Source organism: Gadus chalcogrammus, chromosome 2, assembly GCF_026213295.1.
Source record: "Gadus chalcogrammus isolate NIFS_2021 chromosome 2, NIFS_Gcha_1.0, whole genome shotgun sequence".
Lineage (NCBI taxonomy): Eukaryota > Metazoa > Chordata > Actinopteri > Gadiformes > Gadidae > Gadus > Gadus chalcogrammus.
In genome coordinates this window covers 1960536-1987714 of record NC_079413.1, presented here as the reverse complement: position 1 = coordinate 1987714, position 27179 = coordinate 1960536, and the positions used below count along the sequence as shown (strand labels likewise).

At 48.9% G+C, this 27179-nt stretch overlaps 3 protein-coding genes across 6 annotated transcripts; 2 read left to right on the top strand and 1 right to left on the bottom strand.

Moving 5' to 3' along the window:
* Nucleotides 1–465: 465 nt before the first annotated feature.
* Nucleotides 466–4990, top strand: rnf113a (ring finger protein 113A). Its single transcript, XM_056611846.1, has 10 exons — nt 466–651; nt 831–910; nt 997–1092; nt 1427–1534; nt 1817–1926; nt 2405–2511; nt 2617–2706; nt 2799–2892; nt 4555–4661; nt 4764–4990. Exons 1-10 carry the CDS (start codon nt 543–545, stop codon nt 4829–4831), a joined length of 969 nt encoding a protein of 322 aa, XP_056467821.1. The 5' UTR covers nt 466–542; the 3' UTR covers nt 4832–4990.
* Nucleotides 4705–16079, bottom strand: strada (STE20 related adaptor alpha). Of its 4 annotated transcripts, XM_056611807.1 has the most exons (14): nt 15921–16079; nt 15649–15735; nt 14919–14982; nt 14565–14622; nt 13311–13339; nt 11303–11405; nt 10376–10497; nt 9787–9895; nt 9217–9340; nt 8772–8943; nt 8137–8241; nt 6950–7212; nt 6518–6560; nt 4705–5959 (listed from the first exon to the last, which is right to left on the bottom strand). In XM_056611807.1, the coding sequence occupies exons 3-14, from the start codon at nt 14928–14930 to the stop codon at nt 5804–5806; spliced, it is 1296 nt and encodes a 431-aa protein (XP_056467782.1). In that variant the 5' UTR covers nt 14931–14982; nt 15649–15735; nt 15921–16079; the 3' UTR covers nt 4705–5803. The 4 variants fall into 4 exon arrangements, with proteins under 4 accessions (XP_056467782.1, XP_056467790.1, XP_056467798.1 ...); XM_056611815.1 differs by lacking the exons at nt 13311–13339; nt 14565–14622; XM_056611823.1 differs by lacking the exons at nt 13311–13339; nt 14565–14622; nt 14919–14982.
* A 108-nt stretch (nt 16080–16187) lies between these two features.
* On the top strand, nt 16188–27052 carry ddx42 (DEAD (Asp-Glu-Ala-Asp) box helicase 42). Its single transcript, XM_056611775.1, has 18 exons — nt 16188–16255; nt 16708–16959; nt 17067–17217; nt 17306–17367; nt 17912–17948; nt 18281–18433; nt 18694–18798; nt 19420–19539; nt 20033–20209; nt 20706–20834; nt 21271–21370; nt 22015–22062; nt 22171–22268; nt 22960–23236; nt 23675–23901; nt 24189–24299; nt 25001–25108; nt 25450–27052. The coding sequence occupies exons 2-18, from the start codon at nt 16715–16717 to the stop codon at nt 26278–26280; spliced, it is 2979 nt and encodes a 992-aa protein (XP_056467750.1). The 5' UTR covers nt 16188–16255; nt 16708–16714; the 3' UTR covers nt 26281–27052.
* Nucleotides 27053–27179: the final 127 nt, after the last annotated feature.

Sequence of the window (27179 nt, the reverse complement as noted above, 5' to 3'; positions counted from 1 at the left end):
GAATAAACAGTTAAAAAACATAACCTTTTTACCACCTCAAGTGAATTAACCTATCCTATCCCCAGTGTGTGTGTAAAGTCTGTCTCACTTGTATTAATTTTACTCTGAAATAACTTGAACGGAACTTTAGACATTTGGGGATAAGCAGCACAGCAGTAGGGTAGCTATTTTAAGCTATAATAAACTGTGCATTTTGTTTATTTAGGTGAAGCATTATGAAAAAATTTTCATGCAAAATAAAGCATATAAATCATTTTGGCATTTTCATTTTCCGTCTGGGCTAAGCCCCGGATGTTTATGAAACCTAAAACTCATTTCACAAACGCATGTTTTTGCAATCACAATACGGTTGTTTCAGTCATTAGCCAGTGACGTCAGTGGGGGTGGCAAGTGGAATCACGTGACAGCACTTGGACGTTGGATGTCCATGTCCTACAGGCCGCTAGGGATCGCTGCTGGACCGAGGAGCGGCTCACCTCCAGGCCGCCAGGGGTCGCTGTTTCCCCGCTGCAGTTTGTTTGTGTTGTGAGCCAGTTTGGAAGATGGCGGATCCAGAGGAGGCTGAAGCTAAGCCTACTTGCTCTTTCATCTTTAAAAAGTCTACAAAGAAATTCGCCGGCCGAAAAAGGAAAGCTAGCAACAGCGATAAAGGTACGTAAAATACGGTTAAACTCGTCCAAGTGGAAGTTACAGTCGATCATCTCCAGGGACACTTTGTCTGTTTTGCAGAGCCTAGCCATGCACAACCATGTATTACACCACTGTTATCATTATGGTAGAATGTGGCTGACCTTAAGGCATTAAAGTGATTCTGTGTGTCTTTATTTCAGATGGCAGCAGCGAGGAGGAAAGAAACAACGTTGTGCGAAGAGAAAAGAAAGACGCCAAAGTCAATCCCATGGTTCAGCGAGTAAGATGCCCTGTTTCTACCATGGCTCACTGATGGTCGTTGTTGTGATGTTCTGTTCTTGTGCTGATGTCTTCTTCCCCCTGCAGTCCAAGAAGGTCGAGAAGGAAGCCGTTTCCTCCAGCGAGGATGAGGAGACGAAGGAGAAGAAGATAACCGTGGCGTACAAGTCCACTCGCTCAGCAGTGAGTTGGAATTTGTTCATACGAATCATTCATGAAGACCTCAGACCTTAAAATCATAATTGTTGTCTCTATATATATCTTGGTGTTGCATCTTTATAGGTTTTCACTGCATGTAATGACTGGTCACTTGCTGGCTTTTCTTTGTGCTGTAATAAATGTACTCTAATGTTGAATAATTATTTTAGACTAGGGAATCTAAGGAAAAATCTAGCATCATACTAAACTTGCAACAGTAGAACAACTGGATCATCCAAGCAGTCCGCATATGAAGAATGATGCACCCACGGCTGGAAAACAGACTAATTAAATTAATAAACCTCTCCCGTCTGACTAGAAACCCGAGGGCCCAGACGACATGGGAGCCACGGCGATCTACGAGCTGGACACGGAGAAAGACAAGGACCACCAGGCCATCTTCGAACGCAGTCAGAAAGTGCAGGAGGTGAGTCTCCAGGGTCACAGAGACACTATCACTCATCTCAGTTTTACTTTGTTAAACTACGGCTAAATGCAGGCATAATTTTTCAAAACAACAAGTGTTGAGTGTTTTATTGTCTCCGCTAAAGTATTAATAGATAAACAAAAATATAATCTTTTTTGGGCTATGAAACGACAAAAATCCAAGTAAAATTCAAAAAAAGTGTGTGGTGTGTTTACTAATTCCGTCAGAGGAGAAACCGTTCCTCATTATTTTATCATTAATAAACCGTTGTCCCGTGACCAGGAGCTGACCGGTAAAGAGGACGATAAGATCTACCGCGGCATCAACAACTACACCAAGTACATAAAGCCCAAGGACACCACCATGGGCAACGCCTCCTCCGGCATGGTCAGGTAGGGGGCAGCAGCAGCACTCGTGCGTTATAATATGAATGCACAACATCACACATGGCCGGTGTCATCATCCTCCAAACCGGGTCGCTGGCGAGAATATTTAAATACAAAATGCAGTGTTTCTATAAGGGGTTCATCCATGATTCAAGGATAGTGAAAATGAAAAGTTGCAATAGTTTGGATGATTATAGAGGAAGATTAATTAAATTAGTGGATTCTGTCAATGTGTAAAGAGACGCACCCATTGTGAGTGGGTTTTCAACTGCAATAGCAACCTTCTTCAAAGATGGCAATCAAGCAAGCCTCGTTTTTCTAAAATATAATTGGTAGATAATATATCATTAAAATGAATTGCCGTTTACAGGACATGCAAACCAAATTCCTCAGAACTTTGCAAGTGTATGATGTGGTCGTTACACTTCCAATGTGTTGAGTTTGGTTATAATCCAGATTCTCTCACACCCCCCCCCCTCTCCAGGAAGGGACCAATCAGAGCTCCAGAGCACCTGAGAGCGACGGTGCGATGGGACTACCAGCCGGACATCTGCAAGGACTACAAGGAGACCGGCTTCTGTGGATTCGGCGGTGAGGAGGAGGGGGGGGCTTTTACTTTGAAACCGACCGTCGCAAATCAAAACGTATGCATCCCTAAAAACTCCTTTTGTGGGTTTTTTTTCTGCCCGTCGACAGACAGCTGCAAGTTCCTCCACGATCGATCGGACTACAAACACGGCTGGCAGATCGAGAGGGAGATGGAGGAGGGTCGCTACGGGGCCAACGGTACGCTCTTCAAGGGCCCCTCGCATGCTTCTGAATTTAATAATGGGCCGAGATTAAAGGGAGGACTCTTATTGTGGTTTCTGTGAATCTAGACGAGGAGAACTACGAGGTGAGCAGCGACGAAGAGGACCTTCCCTTTAAGTGCTTCATCTGCCGGGGCTCCTTCAAGAACCCCATCATCACCAAGTGAGTCGCGGCTCCTTTAAGAACCTCATCATCACTAAGTGAGTGGTGGCTCCTTTAAGAACCTCATCACCACTAAGTGAGTGGTGGCTCCTTTAAGAACCCCATCATCACTAAGTGAGTCGCAGCTCCTTTAAGAACCACATCATCACTAAGTGAGTGGTGGCTCCTTTAAGAACCACATCATCACTAAGTGAGTCGTGGCTCCTTTAAGAACCTCATCACCACCAAGTGAGTCGCGGCTCCTTTAAGAACCACATCATCACTAAGTGAGTGGTGGCTCCTTTAAGAACCACATCATCACTAAGTGAGTCGTGGCTCCTTTAAGAACCTCATCACCACTAAGTGAGTGGTGGCTCCTTCAAGAACCCCATCATCACCAAGTGAGTGGTGGCTCCTTTAAGAACCTCATCATCACTAAGTGAGTGGTGGCTCCTTTAAGAACCCCATCATCACTAAGTGAGTGGTGGCTCCTTTAAGAACCTGATCATCACAACCTAGCCCCCAGTTACCTCTGCGACCTCCTCCAAGAATACACTCCCTCCGCTCAACCTCTGCTGGACTACTATGTATCCCCACATCACGACTCACTTCAATGGGTGCCCGGTCATTCAGCTGTTCAGCACCCAGGCTCTGGAACTCCCTCCCCCCACACATAAAACAGTCAGACACCATTACAACCTTCAAGTCACAACTCAAAACTCACCTGTTCAAACTCGCACACAACGTCTAACTGATCACTGTTTTGATTGTTTTTTTGTTTTGTTTTGTCTTGTTTTTGTTTTATTTATTTCTTATTGCTTATGTTTATTTATTTATTTATTTATTTATTTTTTCCACAATGTCTTGTTTTTTTTTAAAATATGTATGATGACTATATGCTCTGTAAGGTGACCTTGGGTGTTTTGAAAGGCGCCTCTAAATTAAATGTATTATTATTATTATTATTTATCACCAAGTGAGTCGTGGCTCCTTTAAGAACCCCATCCTCACCAAGTGAGTCGTGGCTCCTTTAAGAACCTGATCATCACCACCAAGTGAGTCGTGGCTCCTTTAAGAACCTCATCACCACTAAGTGAGTCGTGGCTCCTTTAAGAACCTGATCATCACCAAGTGAGTCGTGGCTCCTTTAAGAACCCCATCCTCACCAAGTGAGTCGTGGCTCCTTTAAGCTATATTGCATTATGTTACTTACACCTGCGTGGATACGCATTCAAAACAGCTTTAGTCTGCAACGGCTCAGCCCACTAAACCGGCATTCAGCTCAGTTAGCTGGAAATGACTTGCAAGTCTTTGAGCCAATGGACCGCTGTTTCAAAAGTGTGCGATTTGGAAAACAGACCAACTAACGTTCACACCACACACGTTCACTGTAAAAGATGCAAACTCGCCGAATGGCTCAAAACGCAGCTCTGGCCAAAATATTTACAGCTCATATCGTACTGGCGCGTATGTTTACTCAGACCCGCGCCGGCGAGAGACATCTACATTCCGATTGGCTGGCGGTCGTTCGCAGCCGAAACACTCCTGGCTCATTTGCATCGAGTTGAGCTGTTTTCAACTCTCATTTACAGATTTGAAGCTATCGCTCACAACGTACAGTAAGACTGTGTTAAAACTAAGTATGCGATTTGGAACGCAGCCTAAGACTCTCCTGTGTTCCAGGTGCCGGCACTACTTCTGTGAGACCTGCGCCCTGCAGCATTACCGCAAGTCGCAGCGCTGCTACGTGTGCAACACCCAGACCAACGGCGTCTTCAACCCCGCTAAAGGTGAGCCACAACCCCCCCCACCACCCCCCCAACACATGGGTCGATACTCTGGGGGAAGGCACGGAGGATCAGTGATGAACGACCATTTCTCGTTGCTTTCAGAGTTGATGGCGAAGATCCAGAAACAGCAGGCCTTACTGGACCAGCCGCCGTCCGAGGAGGACGACTAGCCCCTGCTCCCACGTCCCCAACCCGTCCGTGTTCCGTCTGTACCCGTCTGTATGTCTGTACCCGTCTGTCCTCTTGACTGTTTTTGAATAAAGTGATATTTTTTCCATTACCAACTGCCTTGTTTACTGAACCGAAGGATTGAATGGAACCGTTTTCAGTTTGTTTTTTTCTACATTTTAATAAACAAGTGAACTTTTATCCGGTGTGACATTTAGCAAAAAACATTCTTTGACTTTTTTTCTTCTTCTTCTTCTGCTGCTGCTGAAGTGTACATGCGAACCAGAAAAACAAAAAAACGAGCACCATAGTGACATTCACGTTTGACGTATTGCGACACGGCATTCATGAAACGCACCCCGTCCCTCATTATACATCCTCAGGCCTCCTGAGCCGGTCGCTAGAGGGACGGGCCGCGTTGTAACAGACGTGGATCCGCAGGGGGAGAGGAAAATACTGGAGAACGAACCGGAGCTCCGCTGTAAACGAGTAGTGAGCCTTTGCAAGGCCGACGCTAAAACCAGGAGTGTCTCGCCCCACCGCCAACACACACACACACCGCAGAGTCTATAAGTGCAGAAAGCGATTAGCCAATGAGAGGTAGCATCCACCTTCTGACCAGTCAGCAGCCTCGTCTGACGACTCTGTTCGTCGTGAGCATCTCCAAACTAAGACTCCAAGCCGCCGGTTAACACTTAAAGCATCCGCTGTCAAACAAGGAGCGCTCGGTTAGGAGCGGGCACTACATGGACCCCAAACGGTGTCGCTCCGCACACCAACGGTAGAGCAGAAATACATCGGAGACCCCCCCCCCCCTCCCAATGTGGCGGAGGTCTTCACTGGTCAGTTCACTGTGGAATTATGTACATCAGAAAAACTAGTTTCAACCCGAGGACTGGTTGAAAGTGAGGCCGGTCCGGGAACCGGCGCCTCCACTCCCCGGGTCGTCGTCCATGCGTCTGCGTCGGCGCCGGTCAGAAGTCCCAGTCGTCCACCTCCAGGTGGCTGAGGCCCGACTCCAGGCTGGACAGCCCCGCCGTGGAGCCCTGGGCCTGGGGGCCGTCGAAGGAGGTGATGGGGGTCAGGGGCCGGAAGAGCTCGGGCAGCGCCTCCGACGGACGCCTCTTGATCTGGGGCAAACATTCGAAATACATTTTAAGATTTTAAATAATAAAAAAAAAGACTGAAGGGGATTCAGTTGAGGAGTGCAGGGGATCTGTCACACCAAAATTGTACCGGGGGCGAAAGTTGCACCGCCTACGTAATCCGGGTTTGAAATTACCAAACCTGCCTGGCAACTGATGATCGCGATCGTCCGTTGCCTGGCAACGGACGATCGCGTCGAACGATGACGTCTATTATCTAAATTAAATCAGCATAAGCTAGCTAGACTACGATACACTTTAAACACTCAGTTTACTTGCTAAATTCAATAAAATACAAATATAAAGTAGAAAAAAGTGTTATCTGTATTATGTTATTTCGTCTTGATGAGAGCAAAGGTTTTTTTTAAACTGCCTGGCAACGGACGATCCCGTCGATCGATGACGTAATGTTTCGACGCGGATAACGTAGGCGGTACATATTTCGCCCCGGTTCATTTTGGTGTGACAGTGCCAGAAGCTGGTGACGGTTAGGATAGCGGTAGCCGACGGTAGCATGTTGCGTCGTACATGTGGTCTACACACCTGTTTGAAGAAGGGATGGCCGATGAGCGTGGTGGCCGACGGTCTGAAAGAGAAAGGGGTTCATTTTATGTAACCAGTCATTTGTACAATCTGAGAAGAGAAAAAAAAAAAAAAAAACAGGAAGTACACCAATCAGCAAGACTCCCATTATCGTAAATCCTGGAGAAAATGTAATCCTAGATTTCCTGCATCACCGTCGCCAACTAGTGGCTAGGAACAGCATCAGTTTGATGTGCCTGGAGACATGCATGTCGTCGCCACACAATCACTGTGTTCCTCCAGCCTACACCTCCCAGCCCTCTCCTCCTCCTCCTCCTCCTCCTCCTCCAACCCTCCCCAGATCCTCCTCCTCCTCCCATCTCCTCCACAGAGTCTCCTCCTCCTCCTCCTCTCTCCTCCCCCCCTCCCCCTCCCCCCCCCCCTCCCCCTCACCTCTTCTCGGGCTCCCTCTGCAGGCAGAGCTCCACGAAGGCGTGGAACTGCGGCGACAGGGTGCGGCTGTAGGGGTGCCCCCCCGCCGAGGAGGAGGCCGTGGAGGGGTCCCCGTTGGAGTGGCGGGCCCCGCAGGCCCCGGGGCCCTCGCAGATGCCCGAGTCGGCCCCGGAGCGCGAGGGCTTCATGGAGAGCTCCTCGGGGGGGATGGTGGTGGAGTCCAGCAGGCAGGGCACCGTGCCGTTCAGCTTCTCCAGCAGCATCTGGGGGGAGAGGGGGAAGGAGGAGGGGAGGGGGTGAGGAGGGAGGAGAGGGGTGAGGAGGGGGGAGGGGTGAGGAGGGGGGGGAGAGAGGAGGGGGGGGAGGGGTGAGGAGGGAGGTGAGGAGGGGGGGGAGGGGTGAGGAGGGGGGGAGGAGGGAGTAGGGGGTGAGGAGAGGGGGAGTGGAGGGGTGGAGGAAGGAGGGGGTGAGGAGGAGGGGGAGGGGGTAGGGGGAGGGGGTGAGGAGGGGGGAGGAGGGAGGAGGGGGGGGGGGGGGAGGGGAGGTACGATTAGGTGTGGGTTTAGGTGTGGTTGAGTCGGGTTGAGTGGGGTTAGGTGGTGTAATGTGTGGTTAGGTGGGGCAGGCGGGGTTTAGGTGGAGGTCAATTGTAGTCAGTTGGGGTTAGGTGAGGTTAGGTGTGTTAAGTTGTAGTCAGGTGGGTTAGGTGTGTTAAGTTGTAGTCAGGTGGGTTAGGTGTGTTAAGTTGTAGTCAGGAGGGTTAGGTGGTGCCGGTCCACCCCATGACCCCCCCCTTCTCTCCCTGCCTCCCTCTGCACATTAATCTACACCCTAGTGATTATTTACAGCACACAACGCCGCTGTTGTACAGAGTAGCCCTTTGGAGGTCAAAAACACCTTTTCTGGGTTATGCACGAAATGTAATCATAAGAACATAATCACTGTTGAGAAGTATGTGAGGAAATACTGCCAAGCTGCATAAGTTAAGCATGAGGCCAACGTTATAGTAAACAAAGTACATTTATAAAAGGTATAGCTTCAAATAAAGACCACATGTTACATGTTGAACTCAGAGTGACGGGTCAATTCTGTAGACCACATGAGATCTGTGGGTTTAACAGGTCACCTGCTACAGCCATGAACTCTGACCTCTACAGCCACAGCAAAATAAAGAAGCCTCTTCTCACCTGTGTTGCGGGCATGTCTTTGAAGGGCACGTGTCCGTTGGCCAGCTCACAGGCCGTGATGCCCAGGCTGTAGATGTCCGAGCGGAAGTCGTAGCCCTGCAGGTTCTGCAGAGGAAGAGACACAACACAAACGCTCACACACGACCGGCCACCCTCTCACACTCTTCCTCAATCGAAGATCTTATATTATTGCCTCAATGTTTTTCCTGAATGTATGTATGTCAATTTTATGGCCGCCATTGCACTCATGATCATCCCTGGGAGGAGGGGTCCCCCACTCTGAAGGAGGGATCCCCCACTCTGAAGGAGGGCTCCCCCACTCTGAAGGAGGGTTCCCCCACTCTGAAGGAGGGATCCCCCACTCTGAAGGAGGGATCCCCCACTCTGCGTTCCTTCTCACGATTTTTTTCTTGCCCTCTGGGAGGCTAGGGTTAGGGGGGGGGTCATGAAAACACGGCCTGTTCAGCCCTTGGGACTGTAACTGTGAGAATATTGAAAACCAAGGATGTTTGTTTGGAGCTACAAGCATTCAGAGGAAAGCAACTGTGTGTTTGTGTGGCGTTGTGGTGTGTCTCCTCTAGCGGTGAGGGGTGAGGGGTGAGAATGGGGGGGGGGGGGGGGGGGTCGTCCAGTACCTGCTGCAGCACCTCGGGGCTGAGCCAGGGCAGGACCTTGACGCTGTAGGGGGGGAAGTCGTGGACCACCTTGGCCCGCTGGCCGTGGCGGATCAGGCTGAAGATGCTCCTCAGTCCCGACATGCACACCTGGCCGTCGGCCGCGATCAGCACGTGGCTCGCCTTCACACTCCTGGAAGCGCACACGCAGGCGCACACACACACACGCAGACACGACACACACACACACACAAAGACAGACTCATACAAAAGACAGACACACACAGAGACACAGACACACACAGTCAGAGAAAGAGACATACACAGAAAGACAGAGACAAACACACACACACACACACACACACACACACAAAGAAAGACACACACAAGCTTAGATCCCCTTCCTCTCCTCAGCTCCCTCAAGAGGGGCAGCACCCACTGACGCCCCCTACAGGCCGTTCCTCACCGGTGCACGTAGCCCATGTGGTGGATGTACTCCAGCGCCTTGAGCATGCCCAGCAGGATGTAGGCGATGGCTAGCTCGCTCATACCGTCCATGAAGTGGGAGCTGATCAGGTCTCGGGCGGAGCCTGGGACGCGAGGGGACAGAACAACAGCGGTGTGTTGGAGAATAGTTTGAAATCGAAGAGCCCTTGAGAGTCATGCAGAATTTGTTTCAGTTGGATGTTTAAAGTTCCTTTACAGTGCTCCAAGGAAAAAAACTGTTCTAATCTCTTTAAGAAACATATATAATAAATATACTAAAGATGTTATTGTCCTTTTTATTATAATGCCCTTTCAAATGTATCAGTTACAGCTGCTGTTCCTGCCCAACTTAAACCTGCCAATTATAAAGAGGTTGTAGGGCAAACAGATCGCTTAAAACATAAATATGAGGCCATCAGTATCACAACATCCATTCTGTTCAACAGCGTCCAATGGTCTCCCTCCCTGCTCCCTCCCTCCCTCCCTCCTCCGTCTCTCCCTCCCTCCTTCCCCCCTCCCTCTCTCTCTCTCCTCCCTCCCTCCCTCTTACCATAGGCCATAAAGGGGTTGATGATCCACAGCTCATTTTGTGCTATGAAGATGCTCCTGTAGGGAAGAATACTGGGGTGGTGGAACAGCTTGGACACCAGCAGCTCCCCCTGCGGCAGACAACAGGAAGAGGAAGAGGACGACGACATAACAGGAAGAGGACACAGGAGGAAGAGGCAGAGGACACAGCAGGAAGAGGAAGAGGACACAACGGTATTATAGCTCAGCTTTACGTCACGTCTCAGACATTAGAGAGGGGAATGGATAGGACTATGTGTGACAGTAGTGGACACACTACTGCGTGTCGAGTGACTCGGAACGGAAGAGAGGAGTACATGGGTTGGATGAGGGTGTTTTGTAATGTGGGGGGAGTCTATGAGGAGGAGAGGGAGGGGCATAAGGGAGGGGGAGGGGCATGAGAGTGGGGTGGAGTCTCCCAGGGCCTGGTTCTTATCCAAATGTACACTTAGAGAGTCAATGAAGACCACGACGCCTGGAGCAGTGTGAGGCAGTGAGACGGGTGGAGCAGTGAGACAGGTGGAGCAGTGGGACAGGTGGAGCAGTGAGACAGGTGGAGCAGTGGGACAGACCTGCAGGAAGGCCACCATCTCATTGGTGCAGGACTCCAGGGCGATGCGGCGGATGGCCACGTGTTCCCCGGTGGGCTTGTAGCGGGCCAGGTTCACGGTCATCAGGTCCTCCAGGCCCTGACCTGAGAGAGAGAGAGAGAGAGAGAGAGAGAGAGAGAGAGAGAGAGAGAGAGAGAGAGAGAGAGAGAGAGAGAGAGAGAGAGAGAGAGAGAGAGAGAGAGAGAGAGAGAGAGAGAGAGAGAGAGAGAGAGAGAGAGAGAGAGAGAGAGAGAGAGAGAGAGAGAGAGAGAGAGAGAGAGAGAGAGAGAGAGAGAGAGAGAGAGAGATTACTAAAACTACAACTTTCACCTCTCCATTCCAACTGTTGTGTGTTAAAGTAATAAGGTGTACCTTCTAGCTGCTATTCTAAACTCATTGGGTTACATCTCTACCACTTTATTTTCTACTGCATTAAAAGCGCCTGTGTGCATTGCAAAGCATTCATTTAAAAATAAAACACACTGAAACTTTTGCAACCAAACAGTCTTCAGACAAGCGGCATCCATCAATCACATTTATGTATGTAGATTATGTCTGCTGTGTCTGTCCCTTTTCCTAAAAAGTTTGTTAATTAGCCGCTTTTTAATTTAAGTATATTTTAATTAAGTTTAAATGTCGTGTGTAACGAAGGATGGATGAACACAACCCTACATTTAGTTGCTGCATTTCTGCTTCTGTCCCACTTTAGATCAAGGTGTAAATTCTGTCAGACGTTTTACAATGACAATGTAACATGAATAACATTGTATTATAAAATGTAAAATGTAAAGTCTGACATGGATTCTATCTGTGATATTTGTGTCTACATGCATTGTGCGCACGAGGGGGGGGGGGGGGGGGGCGGCATCTCCCTCCCTCCTCCTCCCTCTCTCCCTCCCTCCTCCTCACCGATGACGGTCAGCAGCTCGTAGGCGGAGCTGTCGGGCTGGAAGCTGGCCATGGTGTCCCAGCGGGCGAGCGAGGTCAGACTGCCTCTGCTGTCCTCATGGGCCTGTGGGGCGGGGCGAGAGAGGGGTCAGAGCTGTCGTCCGGGGCCGGGCCTCAAGGCCAACGTGGGCTCAGGCTCAATAAGGCATGTGATCGGGACCAAAGCACGGGACAGACGCTTCTGTGCAGACTGCTGGGAGGCAGAGCTGGGCAATATATAGCGACAATGGTGGTGGTGGAGCCATGGTGGTTGGGAGGTAGTAATGACGGTAGATGGCCCGTTAACAACTGGGAGAGGCAGTTGTTTCTGTGGATAGGATGCCGACACTCGCGTTGAACCGGAAGGGGTGCACAACATTGGTGCACGAGATAATTGATCTGCCAAGCTTCGTATCAATAGAAACAAGTTAATAACATCTGGTGTCATTTCACTGTGAAGACATTGACTGTATATATTGCCCAGCAGCACTTTATGGAGCGAGACAAATATAAGTTGAATCCTATGTTACCTGGAAACACTCAGTCGATGTTATGTCCAATATCACATGCAGGTTTAATGGTCGTTCGACAACATGGAAACGTTGGTGTGTGTGTGTTTCAGTGTGAGACACAGTGCACTTTCCAAAGACACAACAAAACGGTGTTAAAAGTGTTAAGGCAAAACTGTAGTGGAACATCACATCACAAATGGTGAACTACATCACGTAAGATCTAAAGAAAATAAATGCTGTTACAAACAGTATGGCAGTAGTACCATCTTTGCGGAGATGAATGGGACCTATGATGCTAATAAGCTAGTTCAGCGCTCTGGGAATCTTACGAGTGTTTCAAGCACGGTATTTGCCTTTTTTATACTGTCCAGTGACCTCTGGCTTTTTACTGTGGAAACTTTCTCGGACAAACCAAACAATTCAGCAGCAGCCCGGAGATCCACTCCATCTCTTTTAATGGACTGTATATTCTAACTATACTGTGGATAATATACACATGTTCACATGGGTAAGGTGCATCAGCAGTCAGTGGAACATCTACTTATTTGCCACGACATTGTTCTGTTCCTGAGCTCCGGTGTCGGAGAACGGTGCCATGGCATGCTTCACTTTGCTGGAGCACAGTGAAAGACGAGCCATACACGGTGCACACTGCACAGGTCTAGGACCTCGGTGTGATAATAGACCTCCGAAAACAACGTTACTAGACCAGAATCATTAATAAAATGAAAAAACATGATGACAGCATCATGCCTTCAAGAGAACTCTTGTTTTTACTACACCGTATGAATTGTCAAATAAAAAAACCTAAAGCAATATTTTGGGGTAGGAGTTGAACCCTGGTTGTCTCGAGGTAGACCCAGTGTCCGTCCACAAGGGGGAATTAAAGACCTGGTACTTATGTAAAACGTGTTTGCACCGTTACGTCATTGGGCCGGGACTTGGTTTCTCCGTCATTCCGATTTGAAAAGCAAATTTTTCCCCCGAAACGTAGTTCATGTTGTTGATCGCCTGGGCAACATTTGGTTTTCCTTACACTGTGATCAATTTCATTAAGCCACATTCTGACCAGAACAGTCAACGCAGTGCTAAGAAAAAAAAAAACAATAACAATTCAAAACGATAACACAAATAATTCTGGCTAATCAGTCTTATCGTTCATCCCCTAATATGACACCCATCATCACTGGCCCCTTCCACCCCATTCAACTGTCTCTGCATCTGGCCAATCAGAAGTCTCCCTAAATGAAGAGGCGGGACTTCCACCTGGGGAGTTCGCCTTTAAGTCAGAAGCTCATGCATGAAGGTGCCACAGCATTGAGAATGGTGAGTTGTACCACATACACAACACACACGAATGCGTACATTAGTACATACACACGATAACACTGCATGGTGGGCACACATTCACACATGCACGTGGACGGGGGGGGGGGCGGGGGGGGGGGGGGGAGCCGTGGCCTCAAGGCCACACTTACTTTCCTGAGGGAGTATCCCTGAGCTTGCTCTGGGATAGAAAAGCCCACATCAATGACATCAGAACACCCAACAAATAAAACAAACAGGAACAGCTTTGGTTTAGCATCTGTGAGTGTCTGCGGGAGGTCGACCCCGGTTCCGGGATTCGCCTGCACCGTGTGCTTTTATAAAACAATGTTTTAGACGTGTAAGCAGACAATAGCAAGAGTTTGCCAACACTGTGAAATTAAAGTGGATGCTTATTTGCGTGTTAGGGCTTCCGACTTTATCCTTGCAGCCCAAAAAAATGTGCGGCTATGACAATTGTTCAATCTGTGGGCCCAAGTAACGTGAATGATTTCTTTGTTAAATCCCTCGATTCATGTCGATTCCTGATTCAGTATGATGTCATGAATCGGACGAAGCGAAGCGGGGACATGAATCCGACCTGCGTCGCAGCATGCAGCCGTGAGCATACAGAACAGCAGGGAATGGAAATGAGGCAAAGCTTGCACTAAGAATAGGCCAGCCGATGACATATTTCTAAACGCCTAACCTTGACGATAGATTAGGTTACAATATTAATTTCCCCATCATCATTTTGTTGTAAAAATACCATGCGTTTAATTCTTTATCAAATAATCAACTTTATATTCTACCATAAGTTTATACAAACATTAGGATATACATATCATAATCATTATTCACACTACCATTTGACCTCCTAGCACACTTTCTTGTATATTTATTCATATTCATCACATTTCCCTTGACACTAAAAATAGTTATAGGGAGGTGCCGTATCAAATATTATGTATTCATTATTGGTAGTATTACTTTGTATAGAAATAAATGCACTAGCAAAATACCTAAATGTGCAAAGCCAATGCATACAGTAGGTCAATAGGATTCCATCACATGCCATCAATAAACTACAACTTCTATAGGAAAAATATGACCAACAGCCAACCAAGGAGGAACAAAAAGCAGCCACACATTTTTGAGCCCTATTTTCTTCCCCACAATGGCAATAAGGGTAACTGCCACTGCTAAGACGTATGGGTTGAATGGAAATAAAACCGCTCGAGCCAAAATGCTTGCAATAGCTGTTGCATTAAAGAGCAAAGAAAAGAGCTATACTTTTAGGTCATTTTTGTTGTCAGGTTAGTGGTACACTCTTAAGTAAATGTGTGTTATACCTATGTGCAATTTGGTGGTTATAATACAACTTAATGTGGCAGTAGATTGTAACCTGGCTTGCATTGAAACCTCACCTCCAAATAACTCCAAATCCCTCAGGCTCTCCACACTCAACTTTTCTGTTACCCAACGCTGACAGACAGAGAGAAGGTGAAAAACACACATGGAAAAAAGAGAGAAAATACAGAGAGTACAATGAGGGAGGGCCGCACATAACGGTAACCACATTTGAAACCCTGAACCAAAGACCACCCAGCTTGAAGATGTTTTCGCCACATTTAGAAAAAATTAACAAGGTAACATCCAATGTAAATAACCTGGTAAGGACACCAGTTGGTTTAGGCGTGATGGTGAGAAATGCTCTACTGAAGCATGAGAGAGAAGGAAATCATTTCTCTGTTGACAAGCAAAATTCCAGATCAACTTACAAGAAAAGACATGGATCCGGTCGACTGTGAAACCTATAGTTTCAAAAACTCATCCGGAGAATATCTGCAGAGAAAAGTATAACCACCGTGAGACAGAACAGTAGAATTCACTCTGTCAGACTTTCACCCTTTAAAACGTGCAAAATATAGAGTGCTTGAGGTGAGATAGCTGACACGGAAATGCATTATTGTTTCTGAGTTAGGATTAGGAAATGATGAATTCAGAGGTCCGCTTTAAATACCCTCTCGTCAGCTCTCCTAATATCACTAGTGTTATGATGAAATCAAATGCCATTTCAGAGGGCTTGTACGTTCTGACGTCACAACTCAATGGCTGCTGCCATTTTGAAAGCACAGGAACAATTTGCATGTTAGATATTGTGTTGATGTTTTTTTGGTCACTTTTTAGATATCAATCTCATAATGAGTTTTAATTATGGTAATGCATTGTTGTGCTCGAAACTGCCACACAGTTTATCATGCAAGATCCGGCAAATCAATCTCTTTATCACCGTGAGGTGACGGACGGTATATTCAGTTGATTTAAGATCTGACAGTACACTACAACTCCTCTCAAAATGGCGGAGTAGCACCACCACCAAAACATCCCATGATGCATTCCGATGTAAAAGCCCTATATATTCACATAATTCCTGTTAATTAACGGCTTACACTTCAATGGGTGCAAATAATACGTTATATATAGTTATATCGCAATATAGTTACGCACCTGACGATGCGATACGTGTCTGTTACCCTCTTCTCGATGCTGTGGTCCACATCTGATGATTGGTCCGAGAACCTACCCACACTGTCCCTAGACATACAGGGCAGAAACAGTTTGAATTACTTTGATTATTAATTCCAAAGCTCGGGTTTAAAGATACTGTAAATCGACTCGCCGTGTGGTTTAAAGTGCGGCTACGGCCAGACGTTAGCTAGCTCATGTAAATCTAATTATCGCCTACAAAAACGGGATGTTTTGATCCACCGACTACATACCCGGGGTATACTGTTCGCATTAATATCCTTTCGAGCTCTTCAATGTAAATTCTAAGTGTATAATAAAGCGTATTTGTGGATGATAAAGCACTAGGTGGCCATCGCTCCTGGACGTGTTGACAGTCCGCGACGCGCTGGCTCTGATTGGCTCCGCGTCCCGCGTTGCCAGATTGGGCCAGATTTCCAGCCTATCTGGCAATACTGGCTGCAGCGAAATCTAGCCCAATCTGGCAACACTGGCCGCGTCGCGTTGGAGCAACGTCATGACGCAGACTGATGACGCACAGCTCCATTTAGGGTCGAATTGAAAACACGTCTTTGGGGTCAGAAAAAAGGTAAATATGTACGGCCCTTAATGTGATGTTAACATTTAGTGCGCACACAGCCTATGATAAACGGTCCTGGTTTCCAGAAGTAACCTTTAATGGGTCTCATGTGTGTGTTAGCTCGGCTACCTTTAGCACACCTAGCCTTAGCCCGCCCACCGTCTCGGTGCTTGTCCGGTTTGCGGCCTTAAATTATAAAACGTCCTGTGTTAATCTATGGCTGATTGCCAATGCATATCACCATTAAACGTGTTGTCTTTACGACCTCCTCACAACCCGAGCTGATCGATGAGTTAAACTGGACTAACTGCCAGTGGTAGCAGCTCAATGCTAACGGCTACATACTCTGAGCACTGACGGATGCTGTTGGATGACAACAATCGGATGCGCGTGTCGTCGTATTTTAAAACTGCGTGTCTGAAACATGTGGCCTGCTCTCCTCATTCACTGTTCCTCCACAGCTGAACCATGAACTGGAATAAAGGTGGGCCAAGTGGCAAGCGAGGTTTTGGGTTCGGGGGGTTTGCTCTCGGGGGACTGGGAGCCGGAGGAGGCGGAGGTGGAGGAGGGAAAAAAGAAGAGCCCAGGCTGCCCCACAACTCCCACACGTCGTTCGTTCCGGCAGGATCCGCTAGTGGATACGGCAAGAACCAGCAGCTCCCCTCGTTTTACAAAATCGGAACCAAAAGAGCAAATTTCGACGAAGAGAATGCGTGAGTACACTTCATCCTGAGTCTTCGTCTTCCTCTTATTTATTTATTCACACGCACTCCCTCAACATCCATGCGGTTCATGCGTCTCGATTCTCTGCTTCCTTCAGGTATTTTGAAGATGACGAGGAGGAGGCCGGGAGCGGTGTGGATCTGCCGTACATACCGGCCGAGAACTCCCCGACCAGGCAGCAGATGCAGCCGGGCGGGGGCTCCGACAGCGAGGACGACCCCCTGGATGCTTTCATGGCAGAGGTTGAGGTGAGATGGCGGCTGACGCAGAGACCAAATACACTGTTTGTGTTTTTCCCTCCGATGGTCTTAACTTTAGGGTGATTCTCTGTTTCAGAGCCAAGCCGCCAAAGACATGAGGAAGCTGGAGGAGAAGGAAAAGGAGAAGAACGCTGACAAGTAAGACTTTGTTATGTGGCCTTGTTCCATTTTAACTGTAGGTCCTTGTGCGAGTGCACACTATGCACTTTACACTACTTTAAACCGGCACGTTGTTCTTTTTTTGCTGCAGCCATCACTTTTGTTTTTAAACGATTTAACTAACGGATTATAACAAAGTTATCCATTAAGACATTTAGTGGATGGCTTTGATTTGACCTCGCCTTTTCAAATAGTTTCAAACAAAAGTAATGGCTGAAATGAAAAATGTGCAACGTGTAGGGTTAAAAGATATATATAAACACAATGGAAATAAGACCTGATTCAATTCTCATTTTGGGACTCAAACAAAAAGTATTGCTTCTACATTGGGCATTGTCATATAAAGCTGTTTGGAAGCATTTCTTTAACATCTGGCCTAAAAGCATCACACATGCCAAACCATGTAAATATACGTTGTACACATTTGTAGAACAGTTGTATCATGGGAGAAAGTGAGGGGGTGAGGGGTGCCATGGGTCTCTGAACAGGTCGCAGGGATGTTTTTTTCCGCTTGTCTTTCCAGGGGTATTCGCGATGACATTGAAGAAGAAGATGAACAAGTGAGTGAGCCGTCCAAAGTCCTCAACGCAACGCATGTCATTTAAACCAGAGGTGTCACTGTCCTTCCAGCCCCCTCCCCATACTGATATTCATGTTACGTGCTACTCCTGGGGGATTTCCTTAACGACGGCCTCTTTATCTTTTTCCTTTGTATATTCTCTGCATTGGTAAACAATGGCTTTTGGAAGTACTGATAATTATTCTGCCCTTGGTCCTGAAATTGATTTCCGACTAGTTGTGTGTGTGTGAGTGCACTGCCTGGCCTGTCCCCGCGTCGTGCTGAGCAGGGAACCTGGGCGCTGGCTAATGCACCCTGCTGTGCTCTGTGCAGGAAGCTTATTTCCGCTACATGGCAGAGAACCCCAACGCGGGCCTGAGTCTGGAGGACGAGGATGACCAAATCGACTACGACAGCGATGGCAACCCCATCCCTCCGACCACCAAGAAGATCATCTTGCCGCTCCCGCCCATAGACCACTCGGAGGTGACCCTTGAGCCCCTGGCCCGACCTCTGTTCCCTCGGAGCGCAGGAGACTTTTTGTAAAACTTTTGATGTACAACGCGTCTGTTAACACTCTGTTACAGTTCGGCAATATCGACAAGATGTGCTCTGCATTTTTCCTACACATTATTGGTCCCAATGTTTTCGTGTTGAAGTGAATCCTTTTATTCCCGGTGTTTAAAAAGAAAGTTTGAGTCTCTTTTTTTTTAGATTGCCAAAAAACTTGTCCGTCTCTTTGGTAGATTGACTATCCGCCGTTCGAGAGGAACTTCTACAACGAGCACGAAGAGCTCCACGGCCTGAACCCCATCCAGGTGTCGGAGCTCAGACACAAGCTGAACCTGCGGGTGAGTCAGATCTTCCCGCACACGCACAGCGCAGACTTCCATTCCTTAAGCACTTGAGTATCTTTGCACTGTGCTGACGATGGTTTCAGGTGTTCATGCATACATCTCTCCTCGTCCTTGGCCTGTCCCTTCAATTCAATTTTATTTGTATAGCCCTTAATCACCTTTACAGTCTCCAAGGGCTTAACAGGCCAACTATTTATAAGACCCCCCTTGACCCAAGCCCCCACAAGGGCAAGAAAAAACTCCCTTAAATCAGCAAGGAAGAAATCTTGAGAAGAAACGCATAGTAGGGGATCCCTCCTTCAAGGCTTGGTCAGGAGTGCCATGGGGGCCATAATTGCCGTATAGGTTAATGCATGCAAAACACTTAAAATTTATGATGGGATGCTGGCTGGTGAAAAGAGTCCGGGCATCAAGTCGCAGTCACCGCAACACGCTAGAACAGACATAAACATAGTGAATTAGAAGGAAAAAAGGTACATGGTGGAAATGTATACTGCTATTCATTTAGTAACTGCATTAACAAAAGCACAAACAAACACACAGTGGTCTTCGCAATCGCACCTGTATCGTTTTCACCTTCCTCACCGCCACCCTTCCTCCCCTCCTCTCTTCTAGGTGTCCGGGGCCGTCCCACCCAAGCCGTCCACGAGCTTCGCCCACTTTGGGTTTGACGAGCAGCTCATGCACCAGATCAGGAAGTCGGAGTACACGAAGCCCACTCCTATTCAGTGCCAGGTACTGTGTGAACGCACTCTATCCTCAGTTTGGGTTTTGGTCTTACCGCTAAATTCATATGAAATGTGCAAATTAGAGTTATTCAAGAGGCTAACATTAATGGGTTGTAGATATGATTTCAGAGTTGGAAAGAGAGAGAAGGCAAAAGAGCTACATTAGAAGACTTTAAAAATAGAATTAATGTGAATGACGAGGAAGATGGATTCCCCGATCCTTCAGGGAAAAGGACGCATGACTGGTCAGAAATAGCTTGGAGCATTCTAAAATAAAAAGTGGGTCTTAAAGGGGCAGGCACAGTGAGAGAGAGAGACAGATATTCAAACATTCATCTGACTAATGGCAGGCAGACGGCGATGACCAATCTAAAAAAGCAGATTACACTCAAACTATCGCTCTTTAATCTTGCCTAAAGTACCCTTTTAGATTCATGAAATGGAGTGTCCACAATAAATACCGTCTGCTCGTTGGCTCTGTTCCCTCGTGGCGGTCACAGGGCGTGCCCATCGCGCTGGCCGGTCGCGACATGATCGGCATCGCCAAGACGGGCAGCGGTAAGACGGCGGCCTTCATCTGGCCCATGCTGGTGCACATCATGGACCAGAAGGAGCTGGAGCCCGGAGACGGCCCCATCGCCATCATCGTGTGCCCCACCAGGGAGCTGTGTCAGCAGGTAGGGACCACCGAGAGAGGCCTCTGGAGGTGTGTATCAAGGCACTCGCTGTGTTTCTTTTTTCTCTGGATGCTTGGATGCCTAAAGGCCTTCATGAGCTAATGACAGCTACAGTAGCGTCATGGCCTTTTTATTCTTCTTTAGCAAAATCCGGCTGTCAATATTTTTTCCACAATATTTCTTTAATGACCACGTAACAACTAATGTTTAAGTAGGGGGAAGCTATGATACATATATTTTTTTTAAATAAACCGAATTGCAACCAACCTATAAACTCATTCTTATTGTTAAATATAATTAATATATTTACAAATAAATCCAAAAATGGCTAACAAAAAAATAAGTAATATTGTTTGCATGGTTGAGTGCAGTGCTGCCAGTCATCCAGCAGGGGCGCTGTGCCACAGCCTGTATGCTGCATGTAAGGGAAACACTGGATCAGTCCCAAGAGGGCGCTGTTGAAGAGCCTCCCTGTTGTCTGTCCGTCCGTCCCCAGATCCACACGGAGTGCAAGCGCTTCGGGAAGGCCTACTCCCTGCGCTCAGTGGCGGTGTACGGCGGGGGCAGCATGTGGGAGCAGGCCAAAGCTCTGCAGGAGGGGGCCGAGATCGTGGTCTGCACCCCGGTAAGCTGAGGGGGGGGGGGTTGAAGACTCTTACTGGTACCGGTGATGACGGCATCATGACTCTCCTGGCTTCACCAAGAACATAAACGGTCGCTATAATTGGTCATAATTACTTTGTCGTTCCGTTTCTGCCGTAGAGCTTTTAGCGGAAGTCGTCACCGTGAATGTAACCAAAGCAAACAGTAATTGTTGACTCACCATACACACAAACACGCGTACGTCACACAACTCCCCATCACGAAGGACCAAAGAATCGGCACCCAAAAGTCTTTCTGAGGAATTAAATCGGATGTTTGGGTGAAGCCAGGAGATGTTTAATCACCCTGATCCAGTACAGTTCCTTCCTTTTAGTTCCTGTACTGATTTGAAATGCACGAACAGCGGGTGCTCATCACGGTGTCTGTTCTGCCATCGGCGCCCCCCCCCCCCTCCACAGGGCCGGCTGATCGACCACGTGAAGAAGAAGGCCACATCGCTGCAGAGGGTCTCCTACCTGGTGTTCGACGAGGCCGACCGCATGTTCGACATGGGCTTCGGTGGGTTGGCGCCGCCGGCACGGCCATACACCTACACTCATCTCCTCGAATTACCTTCAATACATTTTTCATTACAGTTCCTCTTATACCTGGAGCAGGGTGTCCGCGCATCCTTAATAAGTCTTAAAAAGTCTTAAATTCATGTTTCTAAATGTATGGCCTTGAAAAGTCTCAAATTCGTTACAAATTTCATATGCTGGTCTTAAATACTGTAACACAAGGTCTTCAATTTGTCGGGGCAGGACTATTTTTATTTGTATTTTTCTCGTGGGACTTTTCAGGAAGGACATGTAGAGAGGTTTCTTTCTTGCTATCTGCATATATAAACGATTATCTGCGTGCTCGCTAACTAGTCTGCGACAATGGGTAGGTGAATGAGTCTCATTGAGTGACACACGTGCTATGCTTGGGTTTTAATACAGCGGGATTCATTCAAGGTGGTATTAAAAAGTCTTAAATTTGACTTGCTGAAACCTGCAGATACCCTAACCTTGAGGCTAAGTGTGCTAACGCTAGCCGAGCTAACGCACATGAGCCCAATTACAGTTTCCTTCTGCACACTGGGCTGTTAATCAGAGGCTGCGTACAGACTACATGTTTGCATCAAATAACGGCCCTTACATTTTGCCCCTTTTTTTCAACAGAGTATCAAGTGAGATCCGTCGCGAGCCACGTCCGTCCAGACAGACAGAGTGAGTGACCGTCTGCTGAGGTCTTTGTGTTTCACTGGAGCGGAGGCGTCTGCCCCAGTTGATCCGTCAATCTGAGCCGCGTTTGAATCTGCCCCCCCCCTCCAACAGCGCTCCTGTTCAGCGCCACCTTCCGCAAGAAGATTGAGAGGCTGGCCCGCGACATCCTGACGGACCCCATTCGTGTGGTGCAGGGGGACATCGGCGAGGTAGGGATTGATTGACATAAATAGTCAGGGATGACACCATAAAGCCCGAAGGCTTAATTCCATTGTGGTCTCTGTGTGGCAGGAGAAAAGGGCAAGTAGCAGCAAATCATGCATCAATCATTCAAATAAATTACACAACTTCACACACGTAACAATGATCGTAAATAAGACATGCCTAAGATTGGCGTCTTAGCCCAACTGAAACTCAAACTCCATGTACTTCAGAGTGTTCTGCAGGAGTCGGTAAGCATTCAAGTCAGACATTTCAGTTGGTAAACGGTTCTCTTACAAGTGACATTATTAGTATTTGTATATACATTAAGAATAAACCATAAAAGAGAATGTACCATGTACATAATGGGTTATTCTGATTATACCACAGTTCCCAACGAGGATTATATGAGTTACTTTCATCGACCATAACATGATATTAAAATACTGTGGTGGACATTTGCATAAACACCACCACGGTTTCCTCTACCCTGCGCGCACACACACACACACACACACACACACACACACACACACACACACACACACGTGTGCAATTGATCCTTGTCGTTAAAACCTTCATCACCAACACCGTCAGCACCACTCCTCAGAACTGTAATGCGTGTGCATAGTGCACGAGGTCGAGTAGTGGTGCATAGTGCACGAGGCCGAGTAGTGATGCATCTCTCTGCGTCTCCAGGCCAACGAGGACGTGACCCAGGTGGTAGAGATGCTGCTGGGCGGGGCCGAGAAGTGGAACTGGCTGACCCGGCGGCTGGTGGAGTTCACCTCGTCGGGCTCGGTGCTCATCTTCGTCACCAAGAAGGCCAACTGCGACGAGCTGGCGGCCAACCTGATCCAGGAGGGCCACAGCCTGGGTCTCCTGCACGGGGACATGGACCAGAGCGAGAGGAACAAGGTCATCGCCGACTTCAAGAAGCAGAACCTGCCCGTCCTGGTGGCCACCGACGTGGCGGGTGGGTGACCCCCCGGAGAACTCTGAGCAGAGGAGACCGTTGTTTTTAACCCGCTACATTTCCATCGTTGCATTATGCATTAGAAGTGAGCTCTACCTGGTGAATTATGCCACCAGGTGTGAGTGTGATTCAGTCTTTACAAGCATTTGGAAAGTGCTTTTCCTGTGCTTAAGTGACTTCCCAAGTGGGCGTGTCCACCTAGATGCATGACGGATAGATGAGCAACATTTGCTACAGTAAACCGGGTAGGCTGGTAGACTGATATATCCGGCGTACATCTAGGTGGACACGCTTACTTGGGATGTCACTCAAACACGGGAAAAGGCCGATTTTCAAACGGCTTGTAACGACTAATCAGTCGCACCTGGCGGACTAATGTCGCCCCTTCTATCCGTCTGTTTGTCTCCAATCGTTTGATTGGTCCTTTCCCCTCCGTAGCTCGTGGTCTCGACATCCCGTCCATCCGCACCGTGGTGAATTACGACGTGGCGAGAGACATCGACACGCACACGCACAGGATCGGCCGAACCGGTCGCGCCGGAGAGAAGGGTGTGGCTTACACCCTCCTGACCAATAAGGATACGTCATTCGCCGGGGACCTCGTCCGGAACCTAGAGGGGGCCAATCAGAGCGTTTCGAAGGAGCTGATGGACTTGGCCATGCAGGTGAATAGGATTAATGAATTATTTGGATGAATGGCGAAAAGAGAGTGTGTGTGTGTGTGTGTGTGTGTGTGTGTGTGTGTGTGTGTGTGTGTGTGTGTGTGTGTGTGTGTGTGTGTGTGTGTGTGTGTGTGTGTGTGTGTGTGTGTGTGTGTGTGTGTGTGTGTGTGTGTGATTTTTGGTTGAATTAATTAACTTGTTGATTAACTACAAATCATACATTGAATTGTGTACACATAATATATAAACAACAAATGTGTGTTTGTGTGTGTGTGTGTGTTCTCCCGCAGAACCCCTGGTTCAGGAAGTCTCGCTTCAAGGGCGGCAAGGGGAAGAAGATGAACATTGGAGGCGGCGGTCTGGGCTACCGGGAGCGGCCGGGCCTGGGGGCCGACAGCGGGGTGAGTCTCCCGCAGCGTCCCTCGTCCTGCGGCTGCTGCTGCTGCTCACACACGGACCGAGACCCTGAGCTACGTGGGCTGAGCGCACTGCTCCAACCCGAGTTCAGCGCGTCGTCACTTCACATTAAGGGCATTTAGCAGACGGTTTTATCATCCAAAGTGAATTAAGGGCTTTTTATGGTCCCACGTTCCCGCGACGCAATGACCACGCAGACGCTTCGACGCAGTCGTGAAGCTTTACGGTTCTGCGTCGGGTTTTAGTGAGCGGACCAATCACAGCCCTTGCTTCTGCCTCGCCTCGACGGAAGGTTACAATTTTTGGGAGGCGCACGTCAGGCCCTCGCGGTGGACGCAAGGAGGGTCCGCAAGGACGCAAGGGGTCCGCAACCCCCCTTGCGTTGCGGGAACGTGGAACCATAAAAAGCCCTTTACAATGAGTACATTTGTCAGAAGTAAGAGAAACGACAATAAATCGCTGTCGGTACAGTAAGGAAGTTCATAGAAACAAGTGCCAAGCGCTTACCATCGCTAGGTTAACCCGTTCCCCGTATACAACAGAGATAGCTAGGATAAGGCGCTACACAATGCTAAGTACTATTTTTAAGTTCAAGGACGTACAACGTGCACTAAGTGCGTAAGAGGGGTGGGAGGTCCTAACTTTCCCCAGAGCTAATATTCCAGCGTTGTTTTCCTCTTCCCAGGACCGCAGCGGAGGTCTGTTCTCGTCCTCCGGGGGCTACGAGGGCTACGGCAAACCCCCCACGGGCGCCATGGGCGACCGCATGACTGCCATGAAGACGGCCTTCCAGGTACGGCTCTCCCTAATCCTGACCGCCGGTCGGCCTCCCCAGCCAGCTGTCTCACTGCATCTCTGCTCATCCTCTAGTTCCTCTGATTGCTTCTTTGGTTTGTCTGTGCGCCATCGCCATCTGATCCAGTAAGGCTGTGATTCGATTTTAATTAGATTTTAATTCACACTCGACATGGGGCATGAAATGACTCGCTAGAAGGTCAGCTGTCCCTCAGAGAACCCCGACCCCGATACGGCTCCAGAGGCCGTGTGTGAGCTGGGGCCGGTACTGATCCCCCCCCCCCCCGGTGATGAGTGGTGTCTCATGGTTGTCCCGTGTCTCCTCGTTTCCCCCCGCAGGCCCAATACAAGAACCACTTTGTGGCCGCGTCGGGCATCTCCCCCAAGCTCACCACCAAGTCCAACAGCTCCTCGGGCTGGACCAGCGCCGGCAGCCTGAGCTCGGTGCCCACGGAGGCCGCCGACGGGCCGGACCGCTCCCGGGGGGCCGGCTCCTCCATGGCCCCCCCGCCGCCGTTCGCCATGGGAACCAAGATGGCCGGCTTCGCCAGCGCGGGCTCGCTGAGCACGGTGCCCGGCAGCCCGGGCAGCTACCCACCCCCCCCCGCCCCGGCGTCACCGCGGGACGCCCCCCGAGACCGCCACTCCGCCGCCGCCGACGACAGGGGTCGCTACGGCGACGACGACAGGGGTCGCTACGGCGACGAGGACAGGGGTCGCTACGGCGACGACGACAAAGGTCGCCACGGAGACTACGACCGGGGTCGCTACGGAGAGGAGGATAAAGGTCGTCAAGGAGACGACGACCGGGGTCGCTACGGAGACGGCCACTCCAGGCACGGCGACAGGGGCGACCGGCACAGCGGCGGGGAGCGGGAACGCCACGGGGACCGCGATCGGCAAGGAGACCGGGACCGCGATCGCCACGGGGACCGCGATCGCCACGGCAGCGCACGCCACGGCGAGGGCCGCAACGGAGATGAGGGCCGCAGGGACAGAGATGATTGGAGGAGCGACCGGGAGGGCGGGGACAAGCCCGCAGGACTGGAGGCCAGGCCGGCAGGAGGGGAGCCCAGGCCGGCAGGAGGGGAGCCCAAGGGGGAAGGGGGGGAGGACAGCTTTGCTGTGCCGGACCCCCCGAAGCGCAAGAAGAGCCGGTGGGACAACTGAGGCGGTCCGCCAGCCGGGACCACCGGGAAGCAACCAACAGCTTCCCCGTCAGGACACTGGTTGGGCGGGCAGGTTGACAGGTTGATTTAAGAGGGTACCAGGGGGAACCCCATACCCCGACGTCCCCCGGAAAAGAGAAAGCCGTCTCCGGGTTTTAGAAGAAGTGGTCAAGGAGCCAAGTTGTGAGTGTCGGGGCCGTCCTCAGCCCTAGTCGACCGTACAGGGCGATCTTCCAGACTGTGATTGTGGAGAGTTGAGCAATAGAGGTGAAATATGTCAGCATTCCCGTCAGGACATGTCCGTTCACTCGTTCTCTTCGCCCAGCTGCCGCTTCCTACGCTTGCAGAACCGATGGTGTACTCTCCTTCGTGGGTATTTACCATTTGTGTGTGCGAGTGTTTGTGTGTATTTGTGTTTTCTTGAACTGCAATGCTATCATTTGCGACAGTTGTTATTTTTCATTGGCACAATACATTTGTGGTAGGTACATAACGAATAAACAAGTCTTGTGTTTGAGTTTTTAGAAGTGCCTTCATCTGGCATATCTCATTGTCCATGCTTTAAAATTGTATCTTCAAGCTCCGCAAATTACCTTTTCAAGTTGTCACCAGTGATGTTTTGATTAAAGAACATATTGTCTATTTTTGTATTTCGTCCATGAAATCTGTCCCATCAATTCTTTATTGCAACTCGATACATCAAGTTCAGACTTGACTTAATTGTAGTAGAACACAGTCAAAGTCTTTCACAACGCATTGTATTCATGCAAACACACGTTTTTCGAAATTGAATATATTATTGCATTATTTTGAATAAATACTTGCAAAAGACCTATAGAATAATTTGAATTATGGTTTTGCATGAGTGGCATTGAACCCAGTTTCCATGACACCAATGTC